Genomic DNA, 13,852 nt, shown 5'->3' with positions numbered 1-13,852 from the left:
TTTCTTCTTTAAACATTATTTTACATGAATAACAAAAAAGTCCCCGTATTTTAATTAATTGTTTAATTATTCTAAACAAGTATTTTTCATGTATTAATAAGTGCAACGAAATAAAAAATAACAATTTCTAAGTGACATGCGCAGCATTTAAAATTTTTTATTAAATTAAACTCTTAATACTATTATGTGTAATATTTTCTAACAAAATTTTTAGAATTTTAAATAATTTCTTTTTAAAATGATACAATATTTATTAAGAGCAATTAAATAAGAAAACAGGAAATTATTCACTTGTAAAATACGATGAAAAAAGAAGCAGAATTTTATAATAAAATTTCTGTTGTATTGAATAACAAATACCACGTGAAATTAAAAATAAAAAACTTTAATGCTGAATGAAGCACTTTAAAGTAAAAAGTAAATAAAATAAATATAAATAAAAAAATCCTAAAATAAATAAAATCAACTTCCTATAATTACTTATTTATAGTTAAAGCAATTTGTTAATATATTTATATGCGTTTTAAATGTGACTAAGAAAAATCTAAAAAGTTGTTGGTAGAGACACACTTTGAGCTTACCCTATAAAGAGGAAAATGGACTACTTTATAGACTAGACTATAGGCTAGTCTATGGATTAGTCTAATGACTTGTCTATGGGTTAGTTAGGGTTGGTTAGGGTTAGTCTATTGACTACTACTCGTCCATTGACTTGTCCACAGACTTGATAATAAATAAAGGAGTCAATAGAGGAGTCAATAGACTAGTTCATAGATTAGTCAGTCATAGACTAGTCAATAGACTAATAAATAGACTATAGACAACCCTAGTATATAGACAACATTATAGAATAGTCTATTGACTAGTTTTTAGACTAATCATTAGACTTGTTAATAGAGTTGTCTTTTGACTCGTCTCTGGACTACTTTACTGACTAGTCTATGGACAATTCTACTGACTGTCTATGAACTAGTCGACTAAGTAATCTATGGACTAGTTTTTTGACTAGTCTATGGAGTTTATAGTATGCACTAGTCTATTGATTAGTTTCTGGACTATGGCCTAGTCTATAGACTAGCCTATGAACAAGTCTGTGGTCTAGTCTCTGGACTTGTCTATTGACTTGTTTATTGACGTATATTGCCTAGTCTCTGGACTAGTCTATGAACTATGGACCATAGACTAGTCTGTCTTTCAATTAACAAGTCTATGGACTAGTCTATTGGATAGTTTGTGGACTACTCTAGGAACAAGTGTATAGTGTAGTCTTTGGTCGAATATAGGGACTAGTCTACTTACTAGTCTATTAACTACTCTATGGATTTTAATTTATTGACTAGTCTACTTATGAACGAGTCCCAGAATAGTATACTAGTCTATTGACTAGTTTACATACTAGTCTATTAATTAGTCAAGGACTAGTCTATTGACAATGAACAAACTATGGACTAGTCTATGGATTAGTCTATGAAATAGACTATTGGCTAGTCTCTGGACTAGTCTATGGACAATTCTGTTGACTAGTCTATGGAATAGTCTATGAAGAAGTCTATTTACAATGCTATCGACAATTTTATGGATTTGTTCTAGTTATACCCACCATCAAAAAAGATGAGGGTATATTGGTTTTGTCATTCCGTTTGTAACACACCGAAATATTGGTTATAGGCCCACAAAAGTAATATATTCTGGGTCCTTATTAAATTCTAAGACAATCTAGCTATGTTTGTCTGAAAGCAATGAGCAAGAGGATTGAAATTCCATAAATATTCACTATAGGTAAGGTTTGTTTGGTATTGAAAATGGGCAATATCGGTTCACGTTTTCGGATAGCCCCCATACAAGTGGACACCCGAAAACAGCTTTAACGGGCATAACTGTTTTAAAAGTACGAGTATAGCGATGAAATTCGATACAAATAAGTTTCATATGATCCAAAATCTCCCTACCAAATTTTATAAGTAAGTTTGTTACGAGCCAGAACCTCTCTACTGACTTTTATGAGATTCTGCATATGAATGAACTCCATATAAGCTCCCCTTCAGAAAATAACTTTAAAGCTCATTACTGGCTTAGAAATACGAGAAAAGCGATGAAATTCGACACACATATGTTTTATACGAGTTAAGATCTCTCTACCAAATTTATTGTGGATCGGTCTATAAGAAAATTAATTTAACGATCATTGCAGACTTAAAAATACGTGAACAATTATGAAATTTGATTTACATTTATAGGAATGTAAATCTTCCTACCGAATTTCGGAAAGTATCGGAAATTGATATTCGATGTAAAGATGTTTTATATGAACCAAAATCGGTCTAAAAACAATGATGAAAAATTTTATAAAAAACGGACAATAATTAACCCTATCTCTCATATAAAGTGCTCTTCAGTTAATGTGATGAGTAATATCACCCTGATGTTTATAGGGAAGCATTCCTTTTACGGCATACGGTTTGATGGTGGGTATATGAGATTCGGCACAGCCGAATATAACACTCTCACTTGTTTTTTGACTAGTCTATGGATTAGTCCTTAGAATAACCAATAGTCTCTTGACTAATCTAGTAGTCTATAGACTTTTCTATAGACAGCTTTATTGACTACTCAATAAATTAGTCTATTGAATATTTTATCAACTAGTGTTTTATCTAGAGTATGGAGAAGTACATTGACTAGTCTATTAACTATTAACTAGTCTATTAATTAGTCTATGGACTTGTCTAATAAATAGTCTATGAACTAGTGTGTGGACTTGTCTAGCTTATTTACTAGCTTAGTATTGCGTATTGACTAGCTCTTAATCTTTCAAGTATTAATCGCACATTTGAAGATAACACCTCTAAAACATCTGATCAACTGTGACATACTGTAGGGAGCTTAAAAACGTGCTTATTGGTGATTATTTTATTTTAGTAAATGCTAAACAATATAATAAATAAAATGCGTTGTGAATAATTAAATTAACACAATGTAATTTATATAGTAAAGAGGGCGGGTGCGTACGATTATGACGATTAAAAGGGAAGAACATTATTAAAAAAACTATTTTGATACGTCACAAAGAGTTACTGTCGTCCGTCTAGCATGTATTTTTACGGGGATTTCAACTGGATGATCAATTTTTGTGTTTCATTAATACTAATCGTACGAACGTTAAATTGTACGTGTTTAAAAAAACACCACAACTGATTGATTGACAATCTGAGTAAAATTTCATGTTTTTTTCTTTTTTTTTAATTTTAATAAAACAGCCGGTTATATTTAAAAATAAATAAGCGTGTGATTTTAAATTCCTTTGTTTTTTTGTGGGGGGGAGGGAGGTGGCTGTATGTTACCAAATGGAGTCAAAACAAATCGGAAGCAGATTTTAAATTTAATTTTATTTTTAGGAATTTGTTTAAAATTGTTAATGTTTAAAGTCTAAAAAATTGCTAGTATAACTACAAGTATTTTTTTTTTAATTTTTGTATTGGTTATTGAAGGTGTGAATTAATACATCCATCACAATTTATTTAGTTGGTAAATATTTCCAGTAAATATGAATATAATATTTAATAATTTGTTTACTTTTTTAGTTTTTTACTAAGAAGATTTGACTTTGAAACGTCAAAGTAAATAGTTTTTCGCTATTTATTTGCTAAATAATTTGGCATTTACTATTGAAACTAATTTGTGAATAAACAAATTTAACTAATTCCCAAGAATATAGAATAAATTCAATGTCTCGCAACTTAGATATTTTCTTTAGCTGCATGAGTGGAGATTTTAAAAACTTTTATTTGATTTGAAAGTAAATGGAACCACCACCATTAAGAAAACAAATCATGTCCGCCACGGCGGTTTATTTTATTAAACATGACAAATACCCCTCTCTATTATTTATGTGTTTTGAAAATTTTATTTTTAGCTCAGTTTATGGCTAATTTTAAGGTTTTATTTATTAGAGTTTAAGTTTAAAGAATGGATCCCTACTGACAGCTCAGGATCGTTACAGTGGGGCTGAAACCATAAACGATTCGATAAGCCCAGCTTCATCACATCAGGTTCTCATAAAATTTGAAAAAATCCCCATGTTGCCAATGTAGACATCTTTGTTTATAAAATTTTTTATATCATCTGAAAGTCCATTCTGTCGATAGTTATCATCGGTAATATCTTCTCCCTTGTTCGAGATGTGTTAACCTAAAACTAAAAACAACCGTTTTACATGGGAGTTAGGGTAAAATCTAGACTGATCCTTATCAAATTTCGAGGAGTTATGTAGTTTTATATAAAAATGTTTTATGCTGAGTTGAATCATATCATTTTTTAAAGGAGAGTTTGTATGGGGTCTAGGATTAAATAGGGGTCAACCATTATAAAAATTGGCAGTGTCATTTATGCTTATATAAAACTTAGTTGACTTTTGAAGAGATAGTAGAATATTTGACGTACACAAAGGGAAAAAGAAATATACACGCCTGGTACCAAATTGACACCAAACTGTTTATAATTCAATAATATCCGTTGTCAAAGTAAATACATACGTACGACAACACTATGTAATGTTGACAACATTGCAACAATTCGTTGTCGAAATCTAAATTTCATACACATCTGTTGTCTAAATGGTAACAGAAGTGTTAAGCTCACTATTGGCAACGGATTGTTTGTTTAGAAAACGGATGTGTATAAAATTTAGATTTCGACAACGAATTGTTGCATAGTGTTGTAGTACGTATGTATATACTTTGACAAGGGATGTTATTGAAAAGTTATAAAATCTTTGGTGTCAATTTGGTACCAGGCGTGTATATTTCTTTTTCCCTCTGTGTAGTTATGTGATAAAAAGCCCATATCGGAATGTCCGGTTTCAACCATATTTAATAGGTTTCGTTCCTGGGGCGACTTGTAGTCCAAATTTAATCAAAACATGATAAAAATTTTGCCTGTACCTTCGCACAAGGTTTTTCATAGACACCCACGGACAGACATTTCTTAACCGACTCAGAAAGTGATTCATAGTGTAGGGTATACAAAATCGTTATTGCATTTATTTTACGACAAAAATTTCTACGGACGATAAATCAGCAAATACAAGAGCTTAAGATTTCTTTAAGATGAAAGCTGATACAACAGATATCAATAGATTGGACTGACATATCATGTTATCATTCGAAACGAAGATGTCGTTTTCCAAATTTTAGGACATCTCGAAAATCTGTTTCAGCAAATCGAATTCAGCTCAGCTCAATCATTTTGAAAATAATACTTTGGTCTTTGGGTAAAAAATGTGTTGGACTGTGATATCTTGGATTAGAGTACAAATAAAAGTTATATAAACAAAGACAGTAATCTTCACTTTTAATCATTTTAATAGGTATACTAAAAGTGCCTTCGCTTAATTCTGTTCGAAATTTTTTAAAATAGTTCATAAAATTTTAAAGGGAGATGACTGCTTTTGCATCTCTAAGTGACAAAATTTATTGATTTTACTTAAAGTTGTTTCAAATATTTAAATATTCATACACAGATATTTTGTAACTCGATCCATCTTTTTCTTAAAGTTGTTTCAAATATTTAAATATTCATACACAGATATTTTGTAACTCGATCCATCTTTTTAGGATGTAAAATTTGTATAATTAATTAGTACCCGTGTTGGTAATATTCTAATGATCATAAGTTCAAAAAGTGAATATTTTATTTTTAATTAAATACTTAATAATTATTATATGGTTATAATTTATATAGCTTTTTAAGATTATAATGAATACATTAATTCTTTAGTACAAAATCCAGTACAACAACTTGAAATTATAAGAAGTCTGTAATATTTTTAGTATATATCTTTCTTACACAAAAAAGTAAATTAAAATGTTTCAAACAAAGTATAACGTTTCAAAAATATTTAACAAAAAATTTTATACCAAAATAGTTTTCTAAACCTTTGATAAATTTTAAAATTAACTACTAATAAGACTTTTGCACTCTACATTTGCCATAAAAAACTCACAATTTATTGCAGTTTAAAAATTAAATTAATTACTTTCAAACGTCAACGTATATGAACTTTAGTCTTCTGAATTACGGGAAACCCCGGTGATTTTAATAAAATAAACTTTTAATTAAATGTTATAAAATATCCTAATTATTAATTAGATAACTTTCATATATGATTTCAAATTAAGAATATATAAAAATGGCTACGTGACGGTCTTAAAAAAAAACTTCCACAGACATTTAAATGATGTTTAAACCTTTGAGATATAAAATCACTTTTTTATAGAATTTTAAAAAGTCTAGACAATTTTTTTGTTATAAAAATTTTTGATGTTAACAATATACGTTTTTTGTTCAGAATGCATGACACTGGTTCTATGAAACAGCCTGGTATTAGTTCTTTTATCAATTTTTTTTGTTGGAATTCTTCTAGTTCAAGTACTAGTCGAGTTCTAGGGAAGCTTCTTTAGAACAGTTCTGAAACTAGTTCTAAAATTAAATTTTAAACCACAGGACATATCTCGATGGTCTATATACAAAAGTATCCAACTTATGCAACCACTCGCTTTCATTGAACTAATTAATATCTCGAAAACAATTAGGCCGAATAGCAATTATTCTTGGATTTGTTGACTCGATTTATTCGTTATATAAGAGCATAAACATATGTATAGTTTTTGGAAGTAGTAGGTATTCGCTGGGTTGTAATAAAAAGTTTCGCTTTAACATTGTTTTAATGACAGAATTAGTATTTGTAATCATTACTTAAACTTTATTCTCTTGGTGTTTAGGAGAATCTTAAAATTTTTGCTGTAGTTGCATAGTGTTTTTTGTTTAACTATTCATAATTAATGCGATAGACCACAAACCACATAACAGTTATTTCGCACATTTACTACATGCCTGACATACATCAAAATTTGAGGTTTTTGAACTGGGTAAGGAGAGCGATTTTTTGTTATAAACGTGAAAATTTTAACAAATGTTGTAACTAATATTTGGAAAATAAAATTTAACTAAAATTTAGTTGAAAAACATGATAACCTCTACTATCTAAATCTGGTTTTAGTTTTTAAATCCCATAATTTGTCTAAAAGATATTTAAGAATTAGAAAAATATTTTGAAACATTCTTAAACGGTAAATAGGTTCATAATTAGTAAGTTTATTGTCAATAAATCGTTAAAAGTTATGCTTCTAACAAATTAATCAGTTTGAATGAGTCAAACCCCTATGTAAGTGTATATCAACTTGAAAACGTCTCAACGTTCCCAATTAAGGTTTTGAAAAGGGACAATATCTGTTCACAATTTGGACCCTCGAAATCATTCATATTTACATATGTTGACTAGATTTTTATCTAGATTAATCACTCTTCCGTAGTGTTATATCTTTAAATTCCGTTCCAAATATTTTAAGGTCAATTATTACGTCAGTGTTTCGATGTATATATGATTAGAAAACAACACTACGCTTTACAGTCCAATTACACTATGCGACAAAAATAAATATCTGGGAACTGATACAATTTTTCTGAAAGGTGGATCCTAGTAGAACAAGAATTTGTTTTTGAAATTTGCCAAACACCTCCAAAATCTTGAGTTACGGGTAAAAAAGCAAAAAACAAAATCTGTATAGACTTGTCGAATCATTTCAGTCAACATATTATGACAATAAGGTCTAGTTCTGGAATAGTTTTTTTTTTATTTCAAATGATGTTATTATATGTTATTCATATGTTAAATGCCGCTTTCTATGTATATGCATTAGTGAGTCAAATTTACTCCTATTACAGAAATATCAAATAAAAAATTCCGAGTTAATACTAAAAAATTTTTAAGCCAAGAACTAATCAATTCATTAGCATAGCCAAATAAGGCTTCTTGTACGTCAAAGGATTTATGAAGTTTTTCATTTATAATATTTTTTTTATATATGTATATGGACCATTTTCCCCACCGAGGTTGATGGCTTCAAGAATTTACCCCAAACTCCTAAATCTGAATTAATGTTGGGGCGAGTACAAGTGCTTTGTAGATCGGGAAATTTCGTGTAACATCAGATTGGTCCTCACTTCTCTTGATAAGGCCTATTCATGGATATATAGGAAGAGTCTCTGAGTTGGTTACACACAGCACAGTAGTATCCAACAAAGCTTTTTATTTCTGAATGTTTTAGTTTTAGTAGCTATTCTCAGTCTCACAAGAATGCAATATTTAGCTTGGAGGTATTCTCTTCCGTAGCATGTCCATATGAGACGCTAGTGAAGGTTTTTGGTCCATCAAATATACGTTGCTATTTTTCTATTACAACAAGTCAATGTGATACAATTTATCGGCTATAATAAATAATTGGTACTGAATATGATACAAATCCGTTCAACAGAAGTCGAAGTGCCTTATGTGAACAACTGTTTTCGCGGTGGTACTTTTAGAACCAAGAGTGCCTTGCACCTACATACAGGTACATGGTTCCGTCGGTCCTTGTGTTAGCATTGTGATGAAGTTCTCCAGCTTTCTGATCTCTTACTATTGCGGCCCTGTTGCTGCCGCATGGTTCCGCCGGTCTCTGTGTTAGAACTTTGCTCAAGTACTCGAGCTTTATAATCTCTGACTATTGCGGCTCTATTGCTGCCGCATACCCCATTCATTGCGTGTTTTGTACACTTGATATCAACACATTCCCAACTCTTAGCCATACAGTATCTCCTCTGTTGGGTATCTTTTGTCTCTTCCCGCGAGTTTCGGCTAAAACCACAACCACCACATACACCTCGAAGGGGTTTCTCCAATAACAAGAGACAAGACAATGTCCAAAATTCCTGTTGTACAATATTATATGGATCTCTAGTTCGACCCCAAGTTAAATTATTCCAAGGAAAGGCCGAGTATACATTTGACACCAGTTTATAGTCCCGGAAGACTAGAGGTACTGATACAAATTTTTGCCCTCCCTGTTGCTTTTAGGAAAAGTTCCTAAAGGCAACAAGCCCCGGAGGAAAAAATCGGTTCAACCGAACAAACGCAACTTTTTCATACTTGTTTCATTACTTAGCGCTAACGCCCTAATTGTAATTCATGCTCTCAACTTTTGCATGACAGCGGCAACTACTTTAAAATAAAACTGAAAATGGTTTATTGTAACTGAGTAGCTGACCGGTTAAATCAGACAACAAACAAATACCTATAATATTTAATGAGTTGCTAGTAAAATGAGGGGAAAGGCGGCAACTTACGATTACCATGTATACAACCAACCAAAAAAAAATCTCAGACATTATAAAATATATAAGTAGAAGCCAAACAATTTAAAGCTTTAGTTAAGTTAGATCAGGTGTTGAGTTAAAGTTGTATATCGGATGAGTGTGAAAAAATAGTTTATTGAAAAAAAGTTAAAAATAAAAGATAAACAACAAAAAAAATTGAATGTATAAAAAATAATAGTAAAAAGAGAATAAAGAGTGGAAAATAACGAAAAATATACATAAAAAATAAAAAAAAAAACAACATTAAAAGTAAAATTGGTAAATACCACGAAAAATTGCATTACAAACAATGCAATTTTTAAGAAATTTTTTTATAAACATGTATTTTTACTTTAACTAAATCTGTGCTTTTTGGATTTTTATATGCAAACGTGTCTAGTGGTTTAAATCTTCTTCATTGCGTTATTTTTTATAACTGAAATCTGAATGAAAAAATCTATGGACAAGGTCTTTTATATAGTTTTGCTTTTGGCTTTAATAACTGGTTAATAATGACTTTAATTATTTAAATAAAAGTGATTTAATTTACTTTATATTATGAACATGTTAATTTTAAAATTATAATTAATTATAATTTTGTTTAAACAAATTAACATTAAAACTTTTTTAATTGTTTAAGTTTTACTTTCAATTTTTGTGAATGACACACTTTATTAATATTTGATGGGAGTAATTAAAAACAAATTAAAGCATTTCGTGTAACTAAACAGTTTTATAATAAAATTTCATACTCAGACATAAGTCGTGTTTATAATGAGTTTAAATCTTTATAAATTACGAAATCGTTTCAAATCAAATTTGAAATCGAATAAATTGTTTATAATAAGATTAATGTGAAAGTGAAGTCATTGAATTTAATATTTTTTCAAATAAGATTTCGAACCTCTTTCCTTCTTTTTTATAAATTGTAATGCTTAAGGTTTCCATAAGGAAAAAAACTTTCTGTAAAGAGGATGAAGTTTAAAAAAAAACTTCTCTGTATGAGAGCGTTCCAGAATGATTAAAAGTACTTCCAGAGAATTTAAAAAGATTCGGCTAAAGGGTGTTTTCACGAAGAATACTTACATGGAGGTTTTGTATGTGTGTATGTGTATATAAATACACAATGGTTTGTTTGGGTTAGATTACAGAGGCACCCTGCACCCGCAACGGATCGTACTTCAACCCAAAGTTTTTACAACCATATGTTCATGGTAGATGTCACGGCAAATCAAACTGTGTTATGAATAAAAGAATCGATTGTGCAAGATTGTACGGCCCATGGTGGCCAATCCTAAATCGGATAGATCAGAACACAGACGAAGGAAGATTTAAGCTAGGGTGCTCAACACGGTTGTATAAACTTCCGGACGAATGTAGGCTGTGAAATTTATAAGGACAAACTTTAGAAGCGGGTCGGAGGTGACAAATTTTGTTGATAGTCTCGACAGCACTTAGCAGCTGTAGGGGAGCTATCCCTGACCTATCTTGGATAATGAGGTCGCAGACAAATTTGGTAGACAAGGGTCAGATCTGGACATTAATAGTGAAGCTAGATCGGCGAAACCTCCCATTTACCACTACTAAATCTCCAATAAATTCAGAAACTCTACAAACCCATTCTGGCACAGTGGAATGGATTGCACGGTGTCCAAAAATGGTCCAAAATGGTTGTAAAAAATATTTCATCATGTTCTAGAACATGTAGCTAGGTGTAGTATAAGCGACCTTCTGGATTTTGCCAGGGGAGTGGAAATTTAGGCTATGAATCTTGTAGAATTCCCTCCATTACTATCTATATGGTTTTTTGTTTCTTCTTAAAGGGAATCACAATTGATGCTTTTGGGTGTCTGAGCGGATGTATATCTTAGGACATGCAACCCTTTTAAACTAAACATGATTGTCTAAATCAATCTCCAAACCTTGACAGATTTTTAATAATATTACAATCTTCCCTATAATGTGAGAAAATCGATCTATTTTATATAGCAGCAAAAAGTTTTTTTTAACCAGTTCGTAAACTATTATTGGCCTCCTATCTTATTTATAATCTAATTCTATTTAATTTCTCTAAGATTTATAGAACAACATTTCTCCATAAAATGTTATTTATAAAACTTTGATAAATTTATAATTTTCTTATTAATAATGCTCTTCAACTATTTATAACAGTTTCAATAATTTTCTACAAAAAATAAGGAAATTTTCTATTGAATAAAATTTATGTATTTTATTCAATAAAAAAATTTCTTTTTTTCACACAACCGGTATTAATTAGCATTTGAACGTGTTGTGTTAGAGAGAAACATTGAAAATAGTTTTAAATTAAACACGACACAAATTTAAACTGCACAGAATTTAAATTAATTATTATGTTAAGTTATAAAAAAATATGCTAATTGCTATAAAATTATAAATATTCAATGATTTATTTTGTTATTTTTTTTATTTTTGTTACAGCTTTAATAATTTATTGTTAAAAAATTTAAGCCGAAGTCTTCAACCAATCCACCACAATACAACAAAATGAAGAGTTTTATTTGTTTAACAATTGCAGTAACTTTGTTGGCTGCTTCTGCCATGGCCACAACTGTTAGAAATTGTCCAAAAAGTAAGTAGAACATGGGGTTTTTATTTATAATATTTACTTAAATATATATACAAAAGAAACGAAAGAAAGTACAAAAAGTCATAGATATAGATAGATAGATAGATAGATAGATAGATAGATAGATAGATAGATAGATAGATAGATAGATAGATAGATAGATAGATAGATAGATAGATAGATAGATAGATAGATAGATAGATAGATAGATAGATAGATAGATAGATAGATAGATAGATAGATAGATAGATAGATAGATAGATAGATAGATAGATAGATAGATAGATAGATAGATAGATAGATAGATAGATAGATAGATAGATAGATAGATAGATAGATAGATAGATAGATAGATAGATAGATAGATAGATAGATAGATAGATAGATAGATAGATAGATAGATAGATAGATAGATAGATAGATAGATAGATAGATAGATAGATAGATAGATAGATAGATAGATAGATAGATAGATAGATAGATAGATAGATAGATAGATAGATAGATAGATAGATAGATAGATAGATAGATAGATAGATAGATAGATAGATAGATAGATAGATAGATAGATAGATAGATAGATAGATAGATAGATAGATAGATAGATAGATAGATAGATAGATAGATAGATAGATAGATAGATAGATAGATAGATAGATAGATAGATAGATAGATAGATAGATAGATAGATAGATAGATAGATAGATAGATAGATAGATAGATAGATAGATAGATAGATAGATAGATAGATAGATAGATAGATAGATAGATAGATAGATAGATAGATAGATAGATAGATAGATAGATAGATAGATAGATAGATAGATAGATAGATAGATAGATAGATAGATAGATAGATAGATAGATAGATAGATAGATAGATAGATAGATAGATAGATCGCTAGCTAGATAGATAGATAGATAGATAGATAGGATATTGATATAGAGATTAGAATTGAATTTGAATTTTTCTCAATTTGAAATTTAAGTTTATCTAATTTGAATTATAAAGTTTTTAAATTTTTTAAAAATCATAAATCTGCATATTTACTTATGTACTTTTTGTTGAAAATTAAGACTATATCGGAAATTTTTTAAATTTTTTCTGAAAATTTTTATGTAAATAGAGAATTTCTAAGCAAATTTCTATAAATCGAGAATTTATCGACCATTTTTATAGAAATACATATTTTTATAGAAATACAATTCGCTACATAAAAAAACGGGCGTATGAAAAAATAATAAATTTTATTTTCTTTTTTTTTCTCCAGCCAAAGCCCGTCTTCTCGAACAAGGTGATGTTACCATTTCGAACTGTCCCAAAAGTAAATGTACTCTAAAACGTAATACCGAAGTCAGTATTGAAATGAAAATCGTACCTAATCGTGATTTCAAAGAATTAAATTCCGATATACAAGGCATTATCCTAGATGTTCCTCTACCGTTCCCCGGTTATTATGGCACCAGCGCTTGTCCCAATATCTACGATGCTGAGGGTAAAAAACAAGTGGGTTGTCCCCTAAAAGCCGGTGAAACTTATATTTATAAGAATAGTTTTAAGATTTTACCCATTTATCCCACGGTTAGCTTAGATATCCATTGGGGTTTGGGTGATAAGGAGGGTGATGCTGCCTGTTTCCAAGTACCAGCTAAGATTAAAGCTTAAGTAGTGGGGAAGGGAGATTTTGAATAGTTTTTTTATGTTTTTTCAACTCTTTTTTATATTTAAAAATTTAATTTCTTGTTTTATAGCATTTTTAATGTGATATTTAGAAATATGTTTATTATTTAATGAACATTTTTGTATTGGAATTTTTAAAAAGAAAAAAATTTGGGAATAATGATGAGCATGTTTTTTTCGTTTCATTTATAAAAATGTTGTTGTCATATTAATGCCCTCCAGCCCGTGGGCATTAATATTTATAACAATTATTTTTGTTTTATTAAATATTTCTATTATAATAATATGTTTTTTTTATTCATAATAAATTTAGTTTTAGTCTTACATTTACA

The 13,852-nt window shown here is 29.5% G+C and overlaps 1 protein-coding gene across 1 annotated transcript; it reads left to right on the top strand.

The window, feature by feature from the left end:
• The first annotated feature begins 9,286 nt into the window (after nucleotides 1–9,286).
• LOC119601625 (ecdysteroid-regulated 16 kDa protein) lies at nucleotides 9,287–13,654 on the top strand. The gene is made up of 3 exons (XM_037952667.1): nucleotides 9,287–9,510; nucleotides 11,692–11,842; nucleotides 13,111–13,654. The coding sequence occupies exons 2-3, from the start codon at nucleotides 11,758–11,760 to the stop codon at nucleotides 13,503–13,505; spliced, it is 480 nt and encodes a 159-aa protein (XP_037808595.1). The 5' UTR covers nucleotides 9,287–9,510; nucleotides 11,692–11,757; the 3' UTR covers nucleotides 13,506–13,654.
• Nucleotides 13,655–13,852: the final 198 nt, after the last annotated feature.

This window comes from Lucilia sericata, unplaced genomic scaffold (genome assembly GCF_015586225.1).
Source record: "Lucilia sericata isolate MDLA Ls3-8-SP2 unplaced genomic scaffold, ASM1558622v1 Contig000179F_arrow, whole genome shotgun sequence".
Classification (NCBI taxonomy): Eukaryota; Metazoa; Arthropoda; class Insecta; order Diptera; family Calliphoridae; genus Lucilia; species Lucilia sericata.
Note: the sequence above shows the minus strand (reverse complement) of the source record. Positions and strands in the feature narration are given on the sequence as shown.

Coding starts and splice junctions, on each gene's coding strand:
- LOC119601625 (XM_037952667.1), top strand. CDS start 11,758: ATGAAGAGTTTTATTTGTTTAACAATTGCAGTAACTTTGTTGGCTGCT. Junction 11,843..13,110: donor TGTTAGAAATTGTCCAAAAA/GTAAGTAGAACA, acceptor TTTTTTCTCCAG/CCAAAGCCCGTCTTCTCGAA.